The sequence below is a fragment of the Fragaria vesca genome, linkage group LG5 (assembly GCF_000184155.1).
Source record: "Fragaria vesca subsp. vesca linkage group LG5, FraVesHawaii_1.0, whole genome shotgun sequence".
Lineage (NCBI taxonomy): Eukaryota > Viridiplantae > Streptophyta > Magnoliopsida > Rosales > Rosaceae > Fragaria > Fragaria vesca.
This window is the reverse complement of record NC_020495.1, coordinates 6,395,120-6,421,673: the sequence shown is the minus strand read 5'-3', so window position 1 is coordinate 6,421,673 and position 26,554 is coordinate 6,395,120. Positions and strand designations below refer to the sequence as shown.

At 39.5% G+C, this 26,554-nt stretch overlaps 6 protein-coding genes, 1 non-coding gene and 1 pseudogene across 7 annotated transcripts; 2 read left to right on the top strand and 6 right to left on the bottom strand.

Moving 5' to 3' along the window:
* Window positions 1-4,008: 4,008 nt before the first annotated feature.
* On the top strand, window positions 4,009-5,979 carry LOC101299680 (pentatricopeptide repeat-containing protein At4g18750, chloroplastic-like). Its single transcript, XM_004300997.1, has one exon. The coding sequence runs from the start codon at window positions 4,009-4,011 to the stop codon at window positions 5,977-5,979; it is 1,971 nt and encodes a 656-aa protein (XP_004301045.1).
* Window positions 5,980-6,719: 740 nt separating this feature from the next.
* On the bottom strand, window positions 6,720-8,886 carry LOC101299387 (annotated as a pseudogene).
* A 426-nt stretch (window positions 8,887-9,312) lies between these two features.
* Window positions 9,313-14,504, bottom strand: LOC101306333 (DNA replication licensing factor mcm2-like). The gene is made up of 17 exons (XM_004299151.1): window positions 14,281-14,504; window positions 14,021-14,199; window positions 13,628-13,794; window positions 13,336-13,522; window positions 12,986-13,205; window positions 12,692-12,899; window positions 12,341-12,475; window positions 12,064-12,255; window positions 11,810-11,982; window positions 11,536-11,724; window positions 11,284-11,400; window positions 11,046-11,130; window positions 10,811-10,963; window positions 10,595-10,720; window positions 10,330-10,512; window positions 9,668-9,829; window positions 9,313-9,531 (listed from the first exon to the last, which is right to left on the bottom strand). Exons 1-17 carry the CDS (start codon window positions 14,502-14,504, stop codon window positions 9,415-9,417), a joined length of 2,817 nt encoding a protein of 938 aa, XP_004299199.1. The 3' UTR covers window positions 9,313-9,414.
* A 1,413-nt stretch (window positions 14,505-15,917) lies between these two features.
* LOC101299094 lies at window positions 15,918-16,475 on the bottom strand. The gene has a single exon (XM_004300996.1). It carries the CDS (start codon window positions 16,473-16,475, stop codon window positions 15,918-15,920), a length of 558 nt encoding a protein of 185 aa, XP_004301044.1.
* Window positions 16,476-17,689: 1,214 nt separating this feature from the next.
* On the bottom strand, window positions 17,690-21,051 carry LOC101306042. The gene is made up of 2 exons (XM_004299150.1): window positions 19,868-21,051; window positions 17,690-17,719 (listed from the first exon to the last, which is right to left on the bottom strand). The coding sequence occupies exon 1, from the start codon at window positions 20,803-20,805 to the stop codon at window positions 19,894-19,896; it is 912 nt and encodes a 303-aa protein (XP_004299198.1). The 5' UTR covers window positions 20,806-21,051; the 3' UTR covers window positions 17,690-17,719; window positions 19,868-19,893.
* A 67-nt stretch (window positions 21,052-21,118) lies between these two features.
* LOC101305754 (probable 3-beta-hydroxysteroid-Delta(8),Delta(7)-isomerase-like) lies at window positions 21,119-22,767 on the bottom strand. The gene is made up of 4 exons (XM_004299149.1): window positions 22,563-22,767; window positions 22,013-22,159; window positions 21,775-21,883; window positions 21,119-21,613 (listed from the first exon to the last, which is right to left on the bottom strand). Exons 1-4 carry the CDS (start codon window positions 22,714-22,716, stop codon window positions 21,349-21,351), a joined length of 675 nt encoding a protein of 224 aa, XP_004299197.1. The 5' UTR covers window positions 22,717-22,767; the 3' UTR covers window positions 21,119-21,348.
* A 1,103-nt stretch (window positions 22,768-23,870) lies between these two features.
* Window positions 23,871-25,320, bottom strand: LOC101305466. Its single transcript, XM_004299148.1, has 4 exons — window positions 24,759-25,320; window positions 24,606-24,681; window positions 24,426-24,518; window positions 23,871-24,208 (listed from the first exon to the last, which is right to left on the bottom strand). Exons 1-4 carry the CDS (start codon window positions 24,872-24,874, stop codon window positions 23,915-23,917), a joined length of 579 nt encoding a protein of 192 aa, XP_004299196.1. The 5' UTR covers window positions 24,875-25,320; the 3' UTR covers window positions 23,871-23,914.
* A 67-nt stretch (window positions 25,321-25,387) lies between these two features.
* On the top strand, window positions 25,388-25,478 carry TRNAY-GUA. Its single transcript is given in 2 exon segments — window positions 25,388-25,424; window positions 25,443-25,478. It is a non-coding gene; the product is annotated as a tRNA-Tyr (tRNA).
* The last annotated feature ends 1,076 nt before the right edge of the window (window positions 25,479-26,554 follow it).

Sequence of the window (26,554 nt, the reverse complement as noted above, 5' to 3'; positions counted from 1 at the left end):
TAGATAGCTTTGTATTCAATTCTCAAACCCACCTCCCCTTCCCCTTTCCATAAAATACAGAAACCCTTTTGCCCTCTCATACCAATCTTTCTTCTCACATTGGTGGTTTTCTTGGTGTTGAGCAAAATGGGTGTGAGGTTCTTCACTCTCCAAATGATCCCCATGTGTTTTCATGTCACTAATGTCTCCTCTCGCGTTCAGCTTCAGCCGGACGACGATGAGGAGGAGTACCAACCACCGCGGGCTAAGGTTGGTGCTAAGCGGGCGGTGGCTGGTAATATTAAGGTTGTTAAGTCCGACGGCCTTGTGAAGATTTACGACAAGCCGGTTGATGTATCAGAGCTTATGAGGCAGTTTCCTAAACACCTAGTGTGTGCTTCCGACTCGTTTTACATCGGCCAGAAAATCCCAGCTCTTTCGGAACACGATCAACTCCAGCTCGGCCAAAAGTACTTTCTGCTACCAAAGCACTTGTTCCAGTCCGTGCTCTCCTTCGTCACCATTGCCTCGTTCGCCTCTTCTGGACCGGAATCCGAACCCGAACAGAAGCCCTCGCCGGTTCCCTCCGCCAACTCCAAGAATGCCTTTCTAAGAAAGGCTGCGACTTGCGAGCCGTTTCATATACAGAAATCGGAAACCGGCTGCCTGAGAATACGTGTCTCCGACGAGTTTATATCGCAGTTGTTGGAGGAAGGCACGCTCGGGAACGAAGCTAAAGTCGAGGAAGAAGATGAACATAGTAAGAGTTTTGAGGCAAACAACAAAGTCTGCACCACGCCGCAGTTGAAGAAAGACTACTCACAACTGGTTGGGACAAGACAATGGAAGCCGAGGCTAGAGCCAATTAGAGAGACCCGGGAAACCAAGAGAAGATCAAGACTTTCTTCGTTTGGGATGAGAAGATCAAAGAAGAAATCTCAACCCAATTCATCATCAAAAGCAACAAAGAGTTCAAAGAGTCCAAAGACTGCTACTTCAGTAAAATCTGAGCACCATTCGAAAGCCAAGACTAAGATCAAATCATCGAAGAAATGATGACCCGGTTTTAGTTAGGATTACTTTTAGGAGTTAGGATCGAATTGAAATGAATATATGAATTTTGTACATACATGACTATATTTCCTTCCCCTTAGTTTGAATACAGTTGTTAACTTGTTATTACTTTCTCTTAATCTCCATGCTAAAGGTCTCATCTTTTTGGTTCTGCAAATTATTGGTTTGGATGGATTCCAAATCCAGGTGGATGTTAAACATGAACAGCGGTATTTGTATTTTGTGATGATGGGTTAGGCAGAGAAGAGCTGGATAAGTTGGACTGACTGTCTAGCTTTTGATGGAGAAAGAACAGTGATACCTTTAACATGTTCTGGTTTTCTGCTATTGGAGATTGGGACGATGGAGAAGATGGACAAATTAGCAGTACAAAAAGGTCTTCTTTTCCGTTCAATCTTACACTACGTTTTTTTTTTTTTTGCAGATTAATTAAACATGGATTAATTTGAAATTAACCAATTTTCTAAACAATGGTCAAAATTTGGTGTTGGTGCTTTTTTGGGGTCAAAATTATCCCCTGGATTTTGTTACAGAGACTGGGACTGGTCTTCTGCAACAGTCTGTCCCTTATTTCTGGTGGTTTATTAAATGGTGTGCGCTCTTATATTTGTATTGACCGATCATTTAGGATGAATTTTAGTGGATTTAAATTTATCAATTATTTTTTATTTAACCATCTTAATGACTACTATCTAGATTAGTCACACATATCTCTTTAAATTGTTTTATTTTATTATTGATAAAAAAATAATAATGTGTCACCAATCTAAATGGTGGTAATTAAGATGGTCAAGTAAAAAGTTGTTGACAAATTTGAATCAAATTTTAGTCTTGAGCCCTGTGGGAATTCCCAAATAGAAACTATATGTCAAAGTCAAACTATGAACGATTGGATCATTTAGATAGCATTCAAGCTAAGGTGAAAACTTGAAAGGAAAAAAAAAACATTTGGATTTTGGAAAGGATATGAGAAGATCAAAGTATAATAAAATAAAATGGTAAACTGTGATAAATTTGAAAAAAAAATTAGTAAAAGAAGGCAAAAATGAAAGGGAAACAAAAAGAAAAAATGAAAAATTGTTATAATGTAATGAAAAAAATTTACAAGCATGGTAATAAGAAAATATTAGTAAGAGATGGTAGAAAAACCAAGAAAGAATAGATGAGATAAATGTGGTGTGTTTCATTCATCTTTCACTAACCCCTTTATATAGGGTTGGAAATACTTAGTGACTACTCATATGAAGCTTGGTGGCCACTCTCAAGTAACTTGGCGATCACACATAACTTAGCTTGCTTGATACTCACAAGCTAAGATAGCTTGTTTGGTACAAACTTTCTAGATAATAGTACAACCCAAAATATGTGGACATCCATATTTACAACAAAAACTTAAATGAAACCTACACCTTAGTGGTTCAAACCAATGACTTCTAACATGGGAGACTAAAACTTCAACCAACTCGCATGTTTAAAAATTGCGTCATTGTTGTGTATATTGTAGGTTTTTAGAAGAAATTTTTCTTAGGTTACAGCCCAAGCCTTCTACATAGATACGTCCGTGTCTATACATGTGTAACTTGATGTTTCCATCATCACTTAGCTTATATTAGTTTTTTCCCCAATGCTTTAGTGACACATGTAACGCCCCAAAAACCAAATTGTTAATCTTCAGTCTAAAGTCTAAACCAAATATTAATTACCCTAGAATGATGAGGACGACGAGAGGAAGAAAACCATACTAAAAGAAATCAGATTCGTGGCCAGAAAACCCAGATTTTCTGCGGAGGAGCATAAACTTCTCACCGTCGTTTCTCTTCTTATGGTTGTCAATTGAGAAAACCTTGGCCAGAGGGCTCTTGGCAACGTTGAGACGATTCCATTGGTGGTAGTCAGTCATTGGATGGTGGTCGGATGGCAAGGTAGCGTCGGCGTTCAGTGGTCGGCGTCGAGGCGGTATCAAGAAAGAGAAACTGAGACAGTCTGATTAATTAACCGAGTCAGCCTCCTTAAATACTCACGACCAACATATTTTTCACGAATTCATCGTAACACGTACTTTAATATCAAACTCTAATATCAAGATTTTCACTTTGTAGAAATTTCTGAAAAATATCCTCGAGTACTAACTTAATAACCGGAATTATAAACTAATCCTCGAACGATCTTGATGTAATAAGCTTGATAAATTTTCGGGGTATTACAACATAATACCTCTTTATTGATTTACTAAATCAAACTTTCATTCGCAACCATGTTGATATTGTGTCCCTTCCTATTAGTGACACTATCAAACCGCAGTGACACATACTCATATTACTCTCAACTTAGAGTTATTGGTTTGACAATTTTCATTTTTAAGTTGTTACATTAATTAGAGTATCACTGAGCTTGTAATCTAAACTTTTTTTTAATGAACATAATGTAGCCTCTAAAGTTTCATGTGTGTGTGTTTTTTTTCTTTTTTCATTTTCAACTTTATTTTTTAGAATTTGTTTGTTATACTGATGTGTATCTCATACATACAGCTAAAGAAGAACATGTGCTAGCAGGAGATGGGTGAGGTTAGAGATTTTACCTAGAAATAAAGTTTGTATGAGATACATATCAGTACTACAAAAAAATTTTATCTTCAATACTAACATTTCACTTTTTGAAGTACATAAAACATTATATGTTTATCAAAATTTATGTAGTATACTTAAAGTTCATGAAACATTACATGTTTGTTAAAATTTATGTAGTACACTTGTTGATACGAGGAAAACAATTTACAAAATATCATTTTTGATTCATGTTCTACTCTTCTATTATAGAATTTTATACGATAACAAAGCTCGGCTGCTCACAAAATAGAAACCAGTCCTCGGTGATAACATAGCAAAAATCTTTGTCTTGTTCCACCACCCCTCCTCCACTACCCACAATGCAGAACCAAATTTGATCCCTTTAGCAATGGAAGCCCTTCCATCCCTACAAACCCAGCGTCTCCTCATCAAGGACAACCCAATCAACTGCGCTTCCCAGCAAAGACATTCCCGAAATGTCCAGACACCCAGGAAGGTCGCCTTGGCACACCGAGCGTTCGACGGAATGTCTCACTCAGACACCTACGCTTGGAACAAGCTCATACAAACCCACATTGCGAACAATGACTTCCACTACGCCGTTTCTACTTATGACCAAATGCTCCACCGCGGCGTTCGCCCAGATAGGCACACTCTGCCTCGGGCCTTATCCGCTTCTCGCCTCTCGGATGATCTCTCTCTCGGCAAGCAACTACATTGCCATGCTGTGAAGTTTGGTTGCGCGAATGACCGTTATGTCATTGCTGCTCTGATTGAGCTTTATGGGAGGCTGCAGAGCGCTGACACGGCGAAATGTGTGTTTGATAAGGCTAGTGTGAAGGACTTGGTGTCGTGGACTATGATAGCTAGGTTGTACATTGTGGAAGGTAAGCCGAGAATGGCGCTTGATATGTTTGATGGGATGGTTGAGTCTGGGGCTAAGATGGATGCGGTGGCGCTGGCTACGGCTGCTGGAGCTTGTGGGATGATGAAGTCAATGACTGATGGAGTGAAAGTCCACCGGGTTGCTAAGGAGCAGGGGTTGGAGTTTGATGTGTTGGTGAGCAATAGTCTCTCGAAAATGTACATTGATTGTGGCTGTCTAGAGGATGCTCGAGCAATTTTCGATCAGAGGCCTGCTAAAGATGTCATTTCGTGGACAGAGATGATTCGTGTTTATGTGAAGAAGGGAGGGTTCAATGAGGGACTTAAATTGTTTCGGCAGATGGCTGCAGATGGACTGAAACCGGATCAACTCTCGGTATCTAGCGTCCTCCCGGCCTGTGCAAGAGTGTCTGCCTATAAACAAGGTAAGGAAATTCATGGATACTTGCTCCGAAATGGAATCCATATGAATCTTACTGTCCAGAATGCTCTTATGGACATGTATATCAAATCAGGATTTATTGAATCTGCTTTGAAAATTTTTGCTGGGCTGAAACACAAAGATGTTATTTCATATACTGTGATGATATTGGGGTACAGCTTACATGGACAAGGACCCCTTGGAGTTGATTTATTCCGACAAATGGAGAAAGAATTGAGCATAAAGATTGATGAATTAACATATGCTGCTGTTCTTCATGCTTGTGTTGCTGCACGAATGGTTAAGGAAGGAAAGTGTTACTTCAACTGTATCAAGACACCTACAGTTGCTCATTGTGCTTTGTTAGTAGCTCTTTTATCCCATTCTGGACTCTTTGATGAGGCAAGGAGCTTCATATCAGAGAAAAGAATTGAAGGACATGCTGAGGTACTGAGAGCACTGCTAGATGGCTGTAGGATCCACAAGCAATTGATATTAGGTAAGCGGCTTGCTGAACAGCTCTGTGATTTGGAACCTCTTAATCCTGATAATTATGTGTTACTCTCCAATTTGTATGCGGACAATGAAAAATGGGACACGGTCTTTTCACTGAGAGGAATGATTACAGACATGGGTTTGAAACCGAAGGAAGCTTTTTCTTGGATAGAATTCAGAAACAAAATTCATGTGTTTGGGACGAGAGATGCAGCTCACCCAAGATCAGAGAGACTATACTGGGAGCTGCAGTCTCTGATGAAGAAAATGGAAGATGAAGATATCATACCTGATTTGGATTATAGTCTCCACGATGTTTATGAAGAGCGGGAGTGCATTCAAATTGGGCACAGTGAAATGTTGGCAATTTCTTTTGGTCTCATCAGTTCACAAACTGGAACAACAATACGTGTAACTAAGAACCTCCGGGTGTGTCGCAACTGTCATGCTTCTGCCAAAGCTATATCCAAGATGGTAGGACGAGAAATAATACTCAAGGACCCAAAATGTTTCCACCATTTTAAGGATGGCTATTGTTCATGTGGTGATTTTTGGTGAATAAGCTATTTAGCTTCCTGCGGACCTGCACGGATTCTTGAACTGCCGAGGCAAATGATCCTGGGCGTTTTCTGCTTCTGATGATGTGATAGATGATAGAACTGGGCATCATGTTGATTAGAAACATGGGCATTGGAGCACGATGAAGCTGTAAGGTAAGCCTTTGGAATTAGCAAAGAGTAGTGAGAAGGGTAGAAAAAGGCCGGTTAAGATAGTAGAGAGCTAAATTTTCTTCCAAATGTACCAGAAAAAGTAGCATGCATTCGCCCTCAGATTTTATTGATCATGTGAACCTTCCCAATAAAATTGTATATTACATTCTTTCTATCAAGTTGGGTATGTCCTCAGGATTCACACGATTATGGCATTACATGTTTTCTTGTCTACAAATATAGAAAGCAGGAACAAGCTGATGATCAGTACTTATAATGACAGGGCTATTTGCAAAAATGAGAGAGATAGGAACATGAAGCATTCCAAGACTGGGGATGAAGAACTGTGGGAGAAATGAAGGTCCAAATGGTCCAATTCTGTATGTATAGTGGAACATCTACCTCAAGCACAACGCATCCAAAAAACACATATAGCTAGCAGAAATAGCGATCAGCACAAGCCAATCCATACTCATGTAGTGTTCAAGTAAGTAGAAAAGAAAATCCTGGAAACCTACTAGCAATAAATCCACCCATATAGGCTCTCTCAAAATTTTGCATCATAACCAGACTAGTTATATGGCAAGCTCAAGTTTCCCTTCTGGTAGATCTCCTGCGGAGAGCTGCATCTTCCTTCTCACTCTCATCTGCCTTCACCTCGCTGCTTCTGGTTCCCGGATTGGTGGCAGTCTCTGCGGCTGCTCCCCTGTTAGGTTCATGAGCAGCAACCTGCAAAGTGCAGCGCCAAAAGAGTTTACAAGTGTAATGTTCCAGTACGACTACATCAGAAATACAGAGAACTGCAAATATATGGAATGTGTAATAGCATACCGTAGGTTTTTTGCCACCAAAAAGGATTTTGAAGAGAACTGTCAAAAGAATGACCAGGACGGATACAATGACACCAGTTGTGATATTGGGCTGTTTTTCTGCTTTGTCAATAAGATCCTGCATGAGTAGGGCATGATATATACCAATGGTCAACACATTTTGCTAGCTCAACTGAGAAGTGCATTTGCAGGATAACAAAAGATGACTAGACGTGAACTTACAATGATCTTGGGGTTGTATGCATCCAAGAATGAAACACCTGCTATCTTGTAGAGAAGGTCAAATATTATTTTCTGCAAGTATTAGTCCATAAGATTATTAGCTGTGAAGTACCAAAGATTAATACCAATGAAGTAAACTCAAATATAAAGAGGAAGAAGACGACATATTACATGGATGCTGTAAAGTCCAAATGAAAGACCTGCAGCTGCTTCCTCAGCCCTTTGCTTCTCTTTCTCAACCTTGAACTTTGGCTTCCATGTAATTCTCCTATAAGATTTGGCAACCTTCTCACTATCGGCTATTAGAATGTTGTCAAACAAAATGCCATCCTGCATTGTCCAAATTTCAATGCCAATGGCAGCTATGGGCTCAAAGTCGGGCTTATCAGTCTTAAAGTAATGAGGGTTTGGGATTTGTTGAGGTTTCCAGACACTCTTGTAACTGGGATTCTTAATCAGAGGACGGTGCCATTTCCCTTTATAAGCAGGATTTCTCTTCATTGGCCTCTTCCATTTTCCACAACCAGGTGCCAAGGAGCACTTGGGGTTTTCTAGCTTTGGTGGTTCCCATTCACCATCCTCTTCATCATCCCAAACCTCTGGCTTTGTCGCCTCAGGGTCATCAATCTCGTAAGGCTCATCATCCAACCACCCTTGGTTTCACAGCTTCCTCATCTTCAATCTCTATTGGAGCATTTTCATCCCAATAATCAGGCTTTACAGCATTTGGATCAGGAATCGTTGGGCGATCATCCCAATCCGCCGGCTTCTTATCATTTGGATCAGGAATAGTCTTGCTTGGAACCAATGTAGGTTCAAAATCTTGAGCAGAAAGGAACCTTGCTTTCTTCTTCTCCTCCCCGTCCACCAAAATTCTAACCTCACTATCTGCTTTCACTATTGCAGTGTAAACATGGGTGAGTTTGTCATCAGGCACGGTTGGAGTGTTCTTAAGATGGTGCTCAACATACTCTCCACTCCTAGGGTTCTTGTGCTTAAAAATGAAATGAACCCTATTTGTGGTGCTACATTTGTCAGGTCCAAACATAATGGAATAGGGAGAATCGTTATCAAACCCTTCTGGTCTCCACCCAGCCTCCTGTGGCCGGAGATACTTCAAGTATGCACCACCACATTCAAGGCTCTTCTGTAGCCGAACCTCGAACTGCAACACAATAGTTCTACCCTTAAGGCTCACAGCCTCATCTAGCTCTTTCACTAGAGCATACTTCCTCGCTTTCTCACTCACCAGAAGCCCGTAATCATCATGCCCCTCACTCTTTGATAGCTTCCACACACCTAAATCACGGTCACATCAATACACAATTACATACACAAATCACAGTGAAACTAAGATAGCCCTACCTTGATTGATGAGCACAAAACAAATCTATCACGTTACATGCAGCGTAACATGCAAAACGCAATAAGGTGAACCCTAACCTTTGTACTCATCTTTGGCAGAAGCGATCCAGCGGCCTTCGAATGACTCGTTGAAGGGCTCGTGAAAGATCTGGAGATGAACATCGATTGTGTTTCAGAGTAATGAAAGAGAGAGGGAGCGAGAAGAGTGAAAGTGAAAGGAGTGTTACCGCATTGAGGTCATGGTCTTGAGAAGAAGCGTGGATCTGAAAGGCAAAGGAAGCTGCGATGAGAAACAGTAGTACTGGCCGAAGCTCAGTGATCTTAGGCCTCCCTTCCATCAACAGCAAACCGAGAGAAAGATGGGGATCTAGTGATTATGTTAAACACTTCACTCTCTTGGGAGAGAAGGCTTTTAATTTTAGAAACTATTTATTCCCTAGCCAACGAAAACTAGTAACCAAAGGGGTGTGGTCTAGACTCTAGTCTAACCTGGCTTTGGTAAGTCGAACTTACCTTCCACTGTTAAATCTTTTGCAAAAATAGCTTGTGCTGATTTTGGCATAACACTCTTCTGGTGTCATACACATGTAATCTCAGATGCATCGCTAAAGTGTGTAACGAAAAATTGTAAGATTCACCATACCTTGGAGTCCAATTAATGTAAGCATATTTTACCAAAGCAAATTATACAATCTGGGATGGACAGTAAGACTAGAGATAATATGGCAGCATTCAAAGACTAGAGAGAATATGGTAGCATTCAACAAAGGACATGGAAATTTTGAGATCTTCGTGCTAGCTACTTATGTAGTTCATTGCCCATCAAAAAGAGGTTCTATGAGAAACTCTTGCTCTTCAATTCCACATCATCCTGATAGGCGATGCCTTATCAATCCCTTCTCCTCATCCAACACAAAATTGGCACGTGTGAAAATAGCACTAGTAAAGAAGGGGTTCAGATCATAGATTTCATGCTCATTTGCCTGCACAAAGCAAAATAAATGCAGTCAGCTAATGGCAAGTGCTTAATTTGTTCCGAACCAAAGAGATAAAGCCTAGTGCCTAATTTGTATATGCTTGTAAAGAAAGTTTTCGTATCCACTGTTCAAGTTGCATTACCTTGTTCAGCAAATCTGACACTTTAACATCAATATGGGTGAGCCCTAAAGAAGAGCCGGACACGATTTCTTCAAAATGCAATGCATTCCTCACCAGATCTTTGAGAAGAAAGAGGACCAGTTCATGCCTATCTTTCTTGAAAGTGATATGCCTTTTGAAACTCTGCAAATACAAAGCAAATTCTAAAAACCAAATCTTTGAGAATCAACTAATAAAGAACTTCACACTTGTTACCAAGTAGTCTATAGTCTAATACAAATGAGTATAGGAGAATTATCAAAAAATCGTGGTTTTATAAAAGGGATACGATCAGGTGTTTAATCACGCTTAACATAGTTCTGATCTTCAAAAGTTAAAGGCCTATTCAGCCCACATACAGATGTTATTGTACGTCAATTGATTGATCTGTGAGCATTGAAACCAGTAACAAGTACAGAATAATATGAATAGCAAGCTGGCAGCAGTGTGTTTAGAAACACTGATCATGCAAATTACAATGTAAAATTTCCATTGTTATGAGAAGTATTAGTTAAGATCAGAACCGTTCAATGTGGCAACTAGACTTGCCATCAACTCAGTATAACAGAAGCTCCAGAGCAATTTGTAAACACTATTGTGGAAAAAGAAATAAAAAAAGAAAAAGTGTGCCAGTCTTTTGATACCTTCTGTAGAGCTTTCTGCACCCCGAATTTTTGGGTGGAGATGAATGAATCAAGTGCCACACGAATTGCCATGTCCACATCATCTCCGGTAACTTGTTGTCTAAGGTGCATTCTTGCATGTGCTTCAGACATTCGTATCATTGATTCTATGTGCCTTACAGCTATTGGTACACCTTGTCCATGCTAAACAGGGAAAACAAAATAGTAAGCCTCCTATAATAACCTAAAAGCGTCACTCTTCAACAGAGACATGAGAAAAACTAACCGAAGATTCTCGCCGCAGTTCAGCATAAACATTTGAGAGTTTATCCAAATCAGCATCATGCAACCTTGGGAATACATTTAACTTTGCATAAGTCAAGTACTTCTTTAGCAAGTCTTGAGGAAGTATCTGAAAAGAAGGAAAACCAAAGTGAGATTCAGAAAGAGACAAAAGTTCAGAAGCAACAGGATGAGAGACGGAGTAGGATATGGTATTTACATCAGGATCTACTGGACTGGTGGAGGCTTGGATATCTTCTTGAGACTCGTCTAAGGTTATATCATCCATATTGGCTCCCTTGGGTTGTGACTTGAAATGACTATCAACTACAAACTTTGCAAGCATTTCATCAGTGACGGGGTCAACCACATCCTGCATGTTAACAATTTCCACCTGTCAAAAACTGAAGAAAAAAAAATGTGGGAAAGAAGGATAGAGTTCGCTAATTTCTGACCTTCACAACACAAAGGATATCAAAACGAGAGATGATCGGATCTGTCAACTCAACATTTTGTGTAAATGTTTTTGAGGAATCATATCTGGAAAATAGAAATATAGGTTAATTTTATTCATAGAAATCCTAGTTGATGGCTGGATGAGGACAAAAAAAATTGATGGTTTTAAACTGTAATTGCACATTTTAGATATGTATATCAAGTTGTACACTACTCATAATTTATCTACTAACATACCTTCCTCCAACAGGGTTTGCAGCTGCAATGACAGAGCAGCGTGCTTGGAGAGAGGTGACAATCCCAGCTTTCGATATGCTAATACTTTGCTGCTCCATTGCTTCATGAATACTCACCCTAAAATGCAGATGACAAAAAGTAAGAAAAAGGAGAAAGAAATTAATTCTCAAGCATCAAAAGGTGTGTGTGTGTGTGTGTGTGTGTTGGGTGTGGGCGGGCTTGTCAGCTTTCCTACTGGGAGGATTTGCATACCTGTCCTGATCATTCATTTTGTCAAATTCATCAATAAGGCATATTCCCTTGTCTGCTAGAACAAGGGCTCCTCCTTCAAGGGTCCACTCCTTTGTAACAGGATCCTTGTGCACAGCTGCTGTAAGCCCCACAGCAGATGCTCCTTTACCTGTGGTATACACAGCCCTCTGCCCAGTCTTTTCGACATACCTAATGAGAGAAAAGATTTGTACTTTAAACACAAGTTCACCCCGGTACATTCGAATCACATTCAGCCAATGATAGTAGCTCTTACTTAAGAAACTGTGATTTTGCTGTGCCTGGATCACCAAGGAGAAGTACGTTTATATCACCTCGCAATCGGTGTTTTCCCTCAACATTTTTCTCTTGGCCTCCAAACATGGCAAGAGCTATTGCAGTCTTTATGTCCTCATGGCCATAAATAGATGGAGCAATGGACTTGACAATCTGTTGATTTGTAACAACTTTACTTTAATTCATGATAATATATTAGAAGAGGCGTTGACAAAGAGGGTCTAGCTAACAAACCTTTTCCCCGATTCTTGGGTCTTTAGCTAACGCTTCAATCTGTTCTTTGTCTTCCTGAGTAAGTTTGTAAGCAGAAAAGAGGTCTTGCTTCTTTGTGATATAATTTGCTTCAACCACAGTGGCAAATACAGGAAACCCATTCTTTGTATTCAAAGACAGGTCAAAATTATTTGAATAAATACCAGTGACCTCCTGGAATTAACAAAAAAAAATATCAGCAAGCATTCACCAAAACAGGTATAAAGAAAAATCAGCAAGACCAAGAAAAGGAACTTACAATCTCTTCCCCTGGACGAGCACAATCAATTAGATCATTCAATAATATAACCTCCTTGTATCTTGGAAGCCGACCTGCAGGCACTATTCCTGGGCTTTCCTGTAGCGTAAGCTTTTGATAGTTCCTGTATATTGTCTGAATAAGAAGAAAGGATATATTATTAGCTTTGTAATACAAAGAAATTTCTAAGAGAAATGTATGGAAAGGGAAAGAAGCTGATATCCAGTCTCAATTTCTTTTTACAGTGAAAATGTGAAGTGCAAAAGCATTGTACAATTCAATGGTAACTCTCTTTCTTCTCTTCAGATTTTCCACAACACCAGGCCACATGTAGGTTAGTATGACATTTACCTGCTCAATATTGACGGTAAATGGTCCTTTTGATTGACATTCAGGGCAAGAACCAACTTTAACTTCCGAATAAGAATTCTGAAAGAATGGCCCCAAAATTGCTCCACATTTATTGCAATCATACTTTACTTGTTGCAACTGGGGAAACACTCCAGTGCGTCGGGTCACAACCCCTCCGATACGAATCATGGTATTCAAATGAATCTGCCTGCACAGCATTACAGTATGATGAGAATATGTTGAGAAAGAAAAATGAAGGATATATACTGCCGCATAAATGAATCTCCACCATACCTAATGTTACGAATCTGATCATAAACAGGTAAGTTAGTTATGCGAACATAGATCTTTTGATGGATAAGTTTGTAATTGGGGTGTAAATTAAACACAACATTCTTCGCAACATCTTCCATGACTTCCAGGACAGACTGGGGTGCATCAGCCAGCCAAATAGCAATATTGGGATGAACATAGATAAATTGCTTGTAATCAATCTCCAGACTACACTTGTTTGCTGCAAATGCAATAGTGAATTGGTCAATATAGGAAATGATGTAATACTTTCTGTAGCTTACACATCCCTTAAGACAAAAGGAATACTTGACCAGACACAGATAGTCAGTCGAAATGAGCTATGCATTTACCTAACACCATTTCATTAATGAGGCGCACATATTCAATGTCACCATGATCATTCCTCTGATTTGTATAGGTGAGTAGAAACTCTTTGAATTTCTTGGCAATAAATCTTCGTACTTCATCTCTAGTAACCCACTCTCGGAGTGTTCCCTGGACACGATACATGTCAAACCCATCTTCGTCTTCATCATCCTATACACAAAACCCAATAACGGTTATGAGAATTGAGAAACGAGAAAGCTTGATGATGCAGCTTGAGAAATTCACTACAGTAGTTATATAAGCAAAGTGGTAAACCTCGTATTGATCATCAGTCTGATCAGTCATGGGGACATCCTCTCTGGATTGTCCAGGCTGTGATCTTCCAGGTGAACTCGCCATTCCATCGGCATCATCTGCGCTCCTCGGAGGCCTGAAATCAGCCCTGGCCCTCTTCGAAGGCCTGTAGTTGTCCTCATCAGTATCTGCAACATAACATCAACATCATCACCACCACCACCAAACACAGTTTCATACAATTCCAATATCCTAAATGGACCTAATCATATCTCCAAAATTACATTAACACCGGTACCACCGCCATCATCATATCATCATCATTCCATTCCCATTTCCTACTTAAATTCAATTCATCTTTCCTAATTGTACCGAAGCCCAAAATCGACTGCGACAAGAGTTTGACGAGAGTACCTTGGTCATGAAGAAGATGAGGAAGCTTCCGAGAGGCCGGCACGCCGTCGCGCTTATCAAGCTCAAGCTCAGCCGCCCGGCGATCCGCCATGATCTGATCCAAATCCCTCTCGTCCTCAGCCGAGTCATCCAGCCCCACCGACTCATACTGATCCATCTCATCCATTCTCCGGTAGTCACTAAATCCAATTCCCCAAATTCCAGTCAAAATCAATTTCAAATCCCTAAATTCACAAAACACAAAAAATCAAACCACTTACTCCATGTAGTTTCCTTCCAACAGATCCTCCCCCTCCGGCTCCTCTTCAACAAGGAGATCGTCCTCCACGTCATCTTGGAGGATATTGGGATCGACGTCGGCCTCGTCGCCGGAGGAGGAGAAGTTCTCGGAGGTGCGGCTCGTGTGCGGGAGCTGATCGGTGTTGAACCCTGCCGACGTCGGCGAGTCCGGCGTCGACGGAGGGTTGCCGGAGTTATCTGCCATTTCTGAGTTGCTTTCACTCTCGCTTTGTATAGCTGAAACCGGCGGAAGTTGAATAGAGAGATTGGGGATTTAGGGTTTTAAGGGTTTACATTTTTGGCGCGAATCTTTCCCGCTATGTTGGCTCACGTGGGATGCCACATTGCTTTAGTGGCTGGGCCGCTGGGACCATACTCCATATCGGGTTGACCCGAATGTTTGGGCCTGAACTTGGATTCATAAAACAATTTCATGGTCAGGGCGAGTGTGTGGTAATTGACAAGACCGTGCTGCTAAAAGACAGTCATCGGCCATGTTCACCTCCTTACTAAATGATCAAGAAATCATACTCGATAACTCTTAGATTTAAATTTAAGGATAATTTCACATTGTTTATTTGGTCAGGTAATGATCAGTTAAACACATCTTTGGTGTTGAACGCATTTACAACTATATATAAATTCTTTTAGAGTTTACGGATATATGATTGGACATCAATAATAGATGAATATAAATCAATAATAGATGAAAAGTTCGTTGAAATATTAGAGAAATGCTGATATACTGACCATGTTTATGTTGTTTTCGTTATTAATTTGCTTATCCATCACATTGTACGTTTTAAAGATGAACTACAAAATAAAAGTAAGATTCTTACGGGGTTACTTTCTAGCCCATCGCAGTCCTTAATCCAATTGTTTATCATGTGTTACATTTTCCCCTTATTTATTCAGACGTGGTGTTCTGGGTACATAAAATAAATGAATATTAACTCTATTCAGAAATGTTGTTTAAAACAAAAACACAGCCTTTTATAGGAGTCACTTAATTACAAAGCTCCATCACTGTCTTCTTCTCTCATACAGTTCCTTCGTTTCTAAGTAACTTTGTGACCATTAGTTTAGTCTATCCCTCATCCCTAGTTTATGGTCCCGTGTTCGAGGTGTTTGGTTGAAGATATGGAATTCGAGTCCCATGTTTGGGTCCCCATATCAGTTTCATATCAGCGTGACTAATTGCACCAATGATGACTATATATGCTTTCCAAACAAGAGTCACAGATCTGTCATGCATGATGCCATGATGGAATATTGGAATTTAAGCTGATAGCTATTGGAAACTTGTACCAATACCAACATTTTATTCATATTCAGCACCATACATCAGTACCAGTACTAGAAGTAGCTTTGCGCCACGGCCATGTATGCAAATTACAAGGCAACAAATGTCTGAGGAGAAAAAAAGAGAGACAAATGTCGAACAGAAAGAAGAAAGTCAAAGACTAGAAACAAGCCACAGAACCCGCAAGAAGCTTGCTGCTGGAGTTCTAGACAGTAGATAGTAATGTAGGTGGGTTGGATTGAATCCCCCACCCCCCCCCCCCCCCCCCCCCCCAACGATGTATGTAAAATATCTGACTGAGGAAATTGGTTCAGTCTAGGTGCTTCTCTCGAGCATGTCTTTGTACCTCTTGAAGGACTCAAGCTTCTGCAAGCGGATCTGTTTATGAAACCTCGTGATGAACAAGTCCGCAACTTGATCTATCTCATCTTCCAGCTTGAAATCCTGTCCTTGCACTCTTGAATTCTTGACAATATCAACCACAGACCCACCAGCCTTGATGTCATCAAAGTTTTCGTCCTCGTCGAAGAGGCAGTGCCTCAGATCGGGGTACTTGTCATTGTCATCCTCCTCCTCGTCTTCAATGGTGTGCAGGCGGCTCGAGCCAGCGGCATGCGAGTACTGGTTGGCGTAGAGCACAATGGCCCGGTCGTCGTCGCCTTGGTTGCTGTCCTTGTCGTGGTGGCCGAGGAGGTTATGAATCTTGTGGGAGACTGTGTCCATCAAGACCTTCTTGTTCTTGACCAAAGAGAACATTATGAGGCGAGCCTTGGCCGCACTGGTTTTGTTCTTGATCGCCATTGTCTTGGCTTTGGCTATGGAGCTCAGCAAGGTGATGATCTGCTTCAAGAAAACTGAAGCCTTGTTCTTCATGATGAAAACGTACACTGAAAACTTTGAAAAGGAAATTCCCGACTGAAGTGAACGAGAAATTAAAACTCGATTCGAACAAGGAAGGCAAGAAATTAGAGAGATGTAGGAGACGCAATGCTGATGAATAGTGTTTGATTAATGGAAGCTTTGCATGAAGGAAAACAAGAGGCTTTGGGGGGTTTATATAGCAAAAGCAAGAGCAGCTTAGCTTCTGGCTTTTGGGTGTGAAGTGGTGGGGGGAAAGTGCTTCTGTGAAAGCAACAAATATGTATTTGGATACGGAAGCTTCTTTCTTAGCACAGTGGGCACATGCCTTTCATCTTTATTCTGATGAATCCTCGCCGTACACGACTCCAGGACAAACCCTAAAAAGCATGGTGATAGCTGATTATGGGTGCACACAGTATTCTGGGTTTGCTGGTGGGAAAGACGATTGTGCCCTGGAATCATGGCATGCAGGTGGTAAAGGGTTTCTTCTCTGGGTTGGGAGCACATTGTATTAGTTTACCTTTGCCACTAAGGAAAGGTGTGTTAAAAAGGAAATTTGGACCGTTGGCCGGTGAAAGTCGAAGCCAGTACTACTAGCAGTTAAGAGTGAATTTGGACAAGAAAGAAAACAGAGTGAATAATTCTTTGCCTATGTACTAAGCTAAGGTAGTTTCCTGCAGATTAAGTAACACTCCTTTCAACGGTTATATTGTTCATGCCTACTGCCTAATAATCATGTTTGATTGTTTGAACTGTTTCTGTTCGTATATCAGTCCATCCCTCACAAATTCACAATGCACTACTCAATATATATACTCTATACGGTCTATCGATCAAATAGCTAGGTAATCGTCATTTGGAGATAAACAAATCTTGAATCGTTTAGCCATGTTAATCATTGCCAAAATGTTTTCACTATACCATGCCTTCAGCAAAACAGTCAGAAAATTGATCAGACGACGAGCAATGCCTGTCGTCTGAAGGCATAATTGGCATGGTGGTTACCGGTGTGATCGACAGTGAACGCGTTTTGGATCCACTAGATCATGACATCATGTTAATTAACCTACTCGTTAACATTAAGTGGTGTTCTAAGTGTAAAATTTTGGATCCAAGGGAGTCTAATTTGCATTCCATGACATCGATGTTTGAAAACGTTTATTAAGACGAAGGGGGTTTCAGAGGCCAATGACCACTTCCGTCCAAACAGATCATGTTTGATGATACTATTTATCACAATCCAATTCCATAGTCACCTCTTTATACATATATAGATCATAATTCAGTCCTTTTCTTCTTTAATTGAGATCTGGTTTTAGATCATATGCATCTCATATACAAAACATGTAAATATATTCAGAATGACATACATGAATTGATCACTGTTTGTGACTCTAGCTTTTGGTACTCTGGAAAATAATGGAGATGGTAGAATATGCAAAGTTCCAAACTAGCTAGCGAGGCTAGCTTGCAGCTTTTCTTCTTTACTAAGAAAAAGACACAAGACCAGAGAAGCTTTACTGGTTGTCATTCATAATAGGGTTAAAAGCAAATGCCATAGCTTTGATATTTTCCTATAAAATACCACAACTTGAGATTACTATTGCCGCTAACTAATCAGCAAGATTACAACTTCGATCACACTCTATCTTAGTTATCTAACATGAAGTCATCCCTTCAAGTCTGCCTCGTGTTCTGACTGTAATGCCATGCCAAAAATGGCACAATCCTCGTGTGAACTGTAAAATGCAGTTAGAAAATTTTGGAAGCCCTCGGGCTCTAGACTTGGATTAGATAAAAGAGATGAGATCGATCTTTTGTAAGAAAACTCATCGGTATTGGCTAGATCGTATTGCATTATATCATTTATACGTGTAACACTAATGTCAACAACTATGTCCGTAAAGGTTAGTGAGTCAAAGAAAATGGAGACATGACATGATGCCATTGAAACAAATAAAAGCAGAAGCAAAGAATATTGAGAATATGATGAACAAGTGAAGAGATCGAGTATACATAAAAGTTGTTAGAAGTATTAGAGAAGAATAGATCATACATAAAAAAAATGACAAATAAAATATGAATTATAAGTTGATGAATCTTATCCAATTGTACTGAGGTTTTTTATGATTAAAACCTAACATCTTAAAAGTGGTTACGTTAGGACAATACCGATATAATATAATCTACGGACCACGTTTATCGCTGTTTAGCAGAAACAAGCCAAAGTGATCTATAACTCCGTCAGATCAACAGTCTAGGCTAGGAATACATTTCCATAATTATTTTTATCGTTGTATCAAATCAATGGGTCTTGTTGTACAAGGTCATACTCATTAGTTGAGATTATCGTGGTTGAAAGCTCGAAAGTGAACTGGGAATGCGAATGAGTCAGAGGATTGGGTTAAAGACTAGCTTGAGGTGTCGAACAAAATGATTAAGTAATTTTACCGTATTAGTGAGTAGTGACTTGGTCCATTAGATTAATGAAATTACGGTCAAGCATGGAACGTCATCGTGTGCTTCATCAAGGACCATCACCGTGTGGGTACTGTGAGTACAACACAAACGCTACCGTTGATGTTACACTTGATTTAATTAGTATTCTTAGCTAAACTTCTATGCTCAACACTTGTTAAGATTCGAGTTAAGTGACTAGTCATGTTAATTTTATACTGCTTTTTGCTAATGATACGGGGAAGGTTTCATTCAACCCCATTTTTACACATTAGGACGCCATGTAGATAAGGCTAACAACTCAGATATACAAACTTAATGTGCAGTAAGCTTAGTCATTTTACGTAATTCGTGACATGTTATTTATAGGTACATATTTATGTTGTAATTTTGGTAAGACTAAGTTTATCGTAAACATCTTGACAAGACTATGTTGTAGAATTCAAAGGATGATCGATGTGATAGATGTAGGAGTCGTTATCGTATGAAAATGTGTTAAAATTTATAGAAGCAGGACTTGCAAAAAAATTAAGAAAAGATCTGAAACTAAATTTTAAGGGTAGTGACATGGTTGAAGAGATCTCATGGTTGAAAGGCTACGAAGATAAGTGGTTGAGTGCTTGACTTGATCGAGTGTATGGTTGCAGGTCAACATTTGGATTCTATTATTGAAGGGCTTCTTCAAGGTTGTTCCAGAAACGTGAAGAAACAATTTAGGTGGCTACATTTGCAGCCTTAAGACACTGCAGACACAAAATGAACTTCAAATAATCCAAACTCAAAGGGCTTCCAGTATTTACAAACCCAGCTTCCACACCTTAAAATGAATTCTAAAAAGCAACATATTTGGTAAGTGAACTTATAATATCTAGCTCATGAAACCGGGCATGTCATAGGACTGATAGGAATATGAAGATTTAGCACATGATATGTAGCTGTGCTAATACAATAATACAACCCAGCTGAGCAAAACTCAGTAGCATCTGCCATTGGTAGTTGTTTCCGGATCTGGAGCTTGAAGAAGACCACTTCTATTCCCTGGACAATTAGTCCTCCACGGACCCTTATAATCCACCATCCCAACTTGTCCTAACCCTGCAGGGTTGCCACAGAAATTGCAGCCATGATTTGTGAACTCTGATGGATGCCAGTACATAGTCGGAGGTTGAACAAATGGCGAGAATGCTTGATGGTGATGATGATGATGATGACGATGATGATGAGGAGGAAGCGAAAACTGAGTGTTGAGCATTGGAGAAGGGATTGGAATTTTTGGTACAGGACTGGAGACCTCAACTAGTGAAGGATAGAACAGATCACGGGACAGGGATTCTACTTCTAAAGTAGGGTAAAGAGGTTGAACCTGAACTTTATCAGTAGGATCAACAACATTGGTTTTTTCAGATACAACGGAATCAGGAATTCCATTGCTGGTGTTCTTCCTAACTACCTGGTATGAAAAATCCAAGACCCCGTTAGACTTACCATCACTTGTCTTCACTTGATAACTCATAAACCTGACTGCTCCATTGAACTCCTCAATCAACTCCTTAAACCGTACCTGCACTTTGCCAAGGCTCTTCCCCAGAACTGCACCATCATTGCGCATGTCGAACTTGATAAACCAGTGATTCCATTGATCATCAAGAGCTGACATGGCTTTCATATCGAAGCTCATCATGTGATTCCACTCCGGGTTACCATCTCCATCTCTGTCGACTGGCGTTTTCTGGCGCTGCTGTAGATGTTCTTGCTGTTGCTGCTCTTTCTTCAAGTCTTCATTGAAGATGGAGACGTCTGCATAGACGGAAAGCTTCTGGAAGAAATTGAAGGCTTTGAGATCCTGACAGGATATAACCTTCAGTTCTAGAGCACTGCAATCCATCCAAATTTCTAGTTTGTTTCAGCTGTGCTTAACAGAAGAAGCAGAGAGGAAGCAGAGATTTCTTTTGGCTTGTAAGCGTAGATTAAACGCGTTACTACGTACGGAGCAAGTATTGAAAATAGAAGCTTATGTTACCAATAAATCAAAACACAAAGGAGGAGACAAATGAGGTCTGGGTTTGCATCATTGACCAGTAGTTGTGACTAGTGAGTATCCGATAAAGACGGCAAAGACTTGCAAATCCTCAAAAAGAATCTGAGTTTATTGGGCCTAAATAATGACGCTCAAGAAAGCATAGCTACAAATTCACTGTATCAGCTAGAAAAAAATAATTCAAATACTGCAGTAGGGACAATCAAACCCATAATCAATCTCAGTGAAAGAAACCATTCATTGTCTGTAAAGCTTTCTAAACCATTCATTGTTTGGTAACTGTTTCAAACAATGAATCTACAAACCAATCAAACTATTGTTTGAAAAACATTATAACTGGCACAATGCAGAAATACAAAAATTGTAAACCGTGAAAATCTAAAGTCAACCTCAGTGAGTTTTGTTCTTCTTCTGGCCTTGAGCCTGTACTGCTGCACAGATCCTCTTCCAACTCCGGATTGAAATGAGCGTAGGTATAACGATCCAGGACGCATTGGCAGCAATGTAGTATGCGTTGTAGTAAAATGGACTTGCAGCAAAGTGGTCACCTTCCAAGAGGGCTGTAATGAAATATACAGCGGTTCCGTAGAGCTGCCCCAAAGAAATAGCGAGCTGGAGCACGTAGCTATATGACTTGCCTTTAGCTATTGCATACCTGGAAAGAATCAGAAAACAACAGCATAGCAGAAACGTTAGCATTGAGAAACGAGAAGATCATTACTTGCACATAGTTTTGCTTTTGTGGACTGAAATTCACAAAGCATTTTATTTTGATATTACAACATGAAACTTCAAATAGTCCTACTCAAATCTTACACTGCAAGAAGGCAAGCCGGACCCTCTATAACTGCAGTTAATCCTTCTACAGCAACAACTCCTGCATCCCTAAATGCGTATCTTGAATCACCTTTGCTGTATTCTTTCCCTGCCAATTTTTATCTATATCAGTACAGATATCTAACCAAGTAAAAGTCATAGCAATTCTAAAGTCACCAAAAGTACAGCATTATGCTGATTGTCCTAAATAGAGGGGACAATATGAAGCAGAACTTACAGACTTCAGCCAGGTAACAAGCAGTCTTATCCTTGTAAAACTCGGGCGAGAACGCAAAATAACCTTCAAGTATTATATGTGTGAGGCCGGTGAAAGCCCACCAGCACATAAGCCATCTATCAAGTTTTGATTTCTTCGGGGCTCGTCCTGGTACATAGCAAGAAGAATAAAATATGTATCAGAACATTTCTGTCTGACACAAAACCTGAACAATAGAGTAAAAATTTCTCTAGTATTCAAGACAAAAGCTTTGCATCATTTAAGTGCAGCAGTTGAACGCCCAAGAAGGCAAACCGGGCACTACATCAATCATCATATGTACAAAATGAATTTCACTACTTTCATGATCCAGTGCAATTGTTTCAACATTTGCAGAGTTCTAGAATAATAATATCAGCATTCAAGAAGATGAATTTGCAAGTTTAATTGTCTAAAGATCTTTCTAGGTCACATGAATCTATGACCCGCTTTATGCATCCAATAGACTAGTAAATTGGTGGGTTTAACGAATGAAATTAAACAAAGTTGGATCTGATGAAGCAGTGTGTACCAGAGATGAGCCAAGTAACGAAAACGACGAATAGGGAAGCGAGGCCATAAACGCCGAGAATGGTGGCTTGTGAGAGGAACCCCGGTACATATCCCGGCAGCTTTACATTTTGAGGCGAGTACGGATGGTTCAGAGCAGAGTCAGATCCCTCCATTTTCGCCTTCCTTTGAGATTTCGAAAGAAGCACAACACTCTGAAGTAAGTCAAACTCAAACAACTGTACAACGATAGCCCCCTTTAATATTCTTTTGGGATCTCGCTAATGCTGGTGGGCGAAGTTAAGATTTGGCCCAACCAAACAGATGCATTAACACGTGGATGTCCACGTATCTGATTATTTATACTCATGAACTAATCAAATCATGTCAGGCTTCCTTCGTCCTGACGATCAAGCACAAATTGAGATTTAATTTTAATCAATCTCGTCGAGAAGCATAAAATTTACTTGGTCACTTGAATGCCAATAATCTTAGTGACTACGAACACAGTTCTTTACACCTGAGAAGTAGGCTCTAAGAATTACGTATATATGTTTTGAGCTACTTAACACTACCGTTGAGGCAATGAAGCCATAAGTATATGTGTTGTGCTTTTCCAAAATCATGATTCATTCACATAATAAAACGAGAAATTGTGAAGAGTTATGTGATGTAAGTCGGTTTTGTTTGCGAAAATTCTTCTACGGACCAAAGTACAAGTAAACTGAGTAACTAATATGCAATATTTTAATTCAGACATCCACGTCACATTATCATGCATATATATATATACTGATTCCGTTAACAAAATTAAAACCTAAAAAATAGTCCAGGAGGTGATGATCCGAGGTAGAAGAATATGTACTTTTATTAATTTGATTGGATCAAAAATGAAGATGAAAAAAAAGAATTTAAGGTATCTAGTCTCCATTATATCCTCCCATACAATGATTTGAGAAATTGTACATTAATGGTATATGTGCACCTTGGTGCGTAGAATCCGCTCCAGTTCATTCAAAACATTAGTATTTAATGTCAAATATGCATTTAGAATAATGACTAAAATCACCAAACAACCGATGAAAACAAATAAACATGAATGTATTGAATATCAGCACTTATAAGATCTGAAGTTTTGAACGTTGCAGAGACTATAATCCAAGAGAAAGAAGATGAAACTGATGAGAGGGCTGCAAGCTGTGCGAAGTAGTATAAACTCTGTGTCTCTGTTGTGTTGGGTCTGAAATTGAGTACGTACTGCATTGCATGGGGGGGGGGGGTTAAAGTTTGTAATGTGATTCTTTTACAAATTTGCAGTAGCTTATTGCAAAATATCTGTTACATTTTTATAACATCTTAAGAATAAGTTCAATTTTATTGCATTTTCCTGTTTCCAAAGTCTGAGGCAGATCTTGAGGCTTTGTCAATTACATTTGACACGAAGTTTTTGTTCATGATGGCACTTCCCATGCGACCTGCTGCTTGCTCAACTGCATAAATGACTGATCTTGCTTGTTCCATTACCACTTTTCTTCCTTTCTCGGCCGAAAGCTTCAAGCTATCCTCCAACTCATCCCTGCTTTCCTTCAACATTACTTCGAGGCCTTTCGATGTAGCCATACGCTCCATAGTTTTATTCACTGAAATGTTGTGCCCTTGGCTTTTGCTCTGAAACAACAAGCGAAAACTCAAATTCTTACTGCCTCGTTGTTTTAGGCTTCATGTACCCTAGCAAAATAGATCAACTTAGAAGAGCTGAAAGAAGGAAAAGGGGTTGTGCTTGTCAATAGTATGTACTAAGAGAACTTTTGAATGACAGGGCAGGCATACCAATCATACAGTTACCTAGTCCTAATTTCAGGTAAAAAGAATGTCAAAAGAGAACCTGGGACTCATCAATGTCTTCATCTGATTCTATAGGAATTTTTATAACACATGCAGGTAATATGCAAATGGGGTTCCCTCCAAACACAGCATCCTGCATACAAATTATTGCTTTCATTCATAAGATATCAAACATAAAACAGCTTTAACTTATAACAGATATTATCATATTATGACTTACATCAAGGAGAAGAGCAGTTTGGAAAGCATAAGGCTGCCAAAAAGTCACTAAGGCATAGGGTGATTGCTCTTTGTCTCTGCCATTGATGAAACAAGATCATAATCAAATGTAAATATAATTGAAGAGATTAAGCCAGTGAAGAGTTTTTTTTACCTCAAGAGCTGGACATTCTGAACAGTTCCACAATAGGAGAAGAAGGTAATCAGGTCTCTGAGGGTCACCCTTGGAGAAAGGTTGAGAACTTGAACAGTTAAATCCTCTGTGCCCATATTATGATTATGTTCACAGTTATTCAACACTCTTCAACTAATAAAATCCATATATAGTCTGTGCAAAAACAGTTGATTCTATTGAGATTATAAGAATCCAAACATGATAAGGAATTTTCAAAAGCTTCCACAGCTTGGAATAAAGATGATGGGGAACTTGTTCCTCTTTCAGAAGAAAAGAAAAAGATATTATACATAAACTAAAGAGAAATCCCACTGCTGCTAGACAGTACTGAATTAGGGACCGCCGGACCTGTGTCTATAGAACTTTACTCAGAATATCAAAAGTGGGGATCTTTCTCATCAATGAAGTGATATATACATAAGAAAACAACAGATACCGAAAAATAGTAATAAGCCAATCAAGAAGCAAAGAAAACATTTTGGTGGATGCAATCTTGCTTGAGAGAGATGGATTGGGCAACTTTGTTGCTTTTGCTTTCTCTGACTATCCTCTCTCTTTTAGGAAGCTGATATTTGGTTAAATATATTATGTCATGATACATCAACAAACCGACCTTAGCTCAGTTGGTAGAGCGGAGGACTGTAGTTGGTTAAACCGTCAGATATCCTTAGGTCACTGGTTCGAATCCGGTAGGTCGGATATTTTTTTTTTAAATTTGCATTCTTCTTACTTGCTAAAAGCTAACTTTCTTACTAATGTTCAACGTTTGATTTACATCACAATTTTTACTTCTCTGTTCAAGTGCATGATGACATGTGATTTGTATCCGACACAATTAATTTCTCAATTTTATTGTTTTACATGAAATAAGTTGTTACAAGGAGTGTCACTAAATGCTCGTAATGTTTGACAGAGCAACGAGCTCGAACATAAATTCTCAAGTTCAAAGAGACTCTCCCTCACCGGTATTACATGGACATGCCACTCTAGTCATCTTCATCCTTTTTTCATATACGATCGCCAATCCCCAAAAACAATTAGATGTTGAAATCCAATTAAACCAACACACACTTGACCAAAGTCACTAAACTTATCGTCTCTCTTGGACCAAGACGTAACAATTTGACAACTCTTGTTTTGGCCAAGAGAAAAAATTCTTGCTATATGTCTTTTCTTCCTTCTTTTTTTTTTTTTTTTCCCTCAAAGCACATTTTGTCCTTATTTTTGACTTCTTTTGGTCCTGTTGATGATCTTGGTGGTGAAGTATCTGAGCTCGAGGTTGTGACAGATAACTTTGAGGTGGAAATGGCTGCTGAGGTAGCTAGTGAGGTTATTATGTTTGCATCCTTGTTCGGGGAGGCCCCTTTTGCGTAAGGTGGTTCCGACGTTAAGAATAAGTTGGGATATCCTAACAGGTGACTGGGTACTTTTGGTTTCATTCCATGGTTTTCAACATAGAAATCGTCTAGGTTCTAGGTGATTTTGCATGATTATTTTATTTTGTAGCCTTTGCGGGTGGATCATGTTCATGTTGTTTCCTATATTAGTATTTAATATAAGGTCTGATGTCCCTTGTTAAAAAAACAAAAAGGAGTTTTAAACAGAGGATGCATCATTTACGCCTATACAGAAGTCGTGCATAAAATATATATGAAATATATTTCATTGATAATCATGTATTAGGTGAATTCAACTTATCAGCTTGCCATAATGAATCTTCCTAATCTCTAGTTCTGTACAACTAAAGAGAGAAAAGAAAAAAGACATAANANANA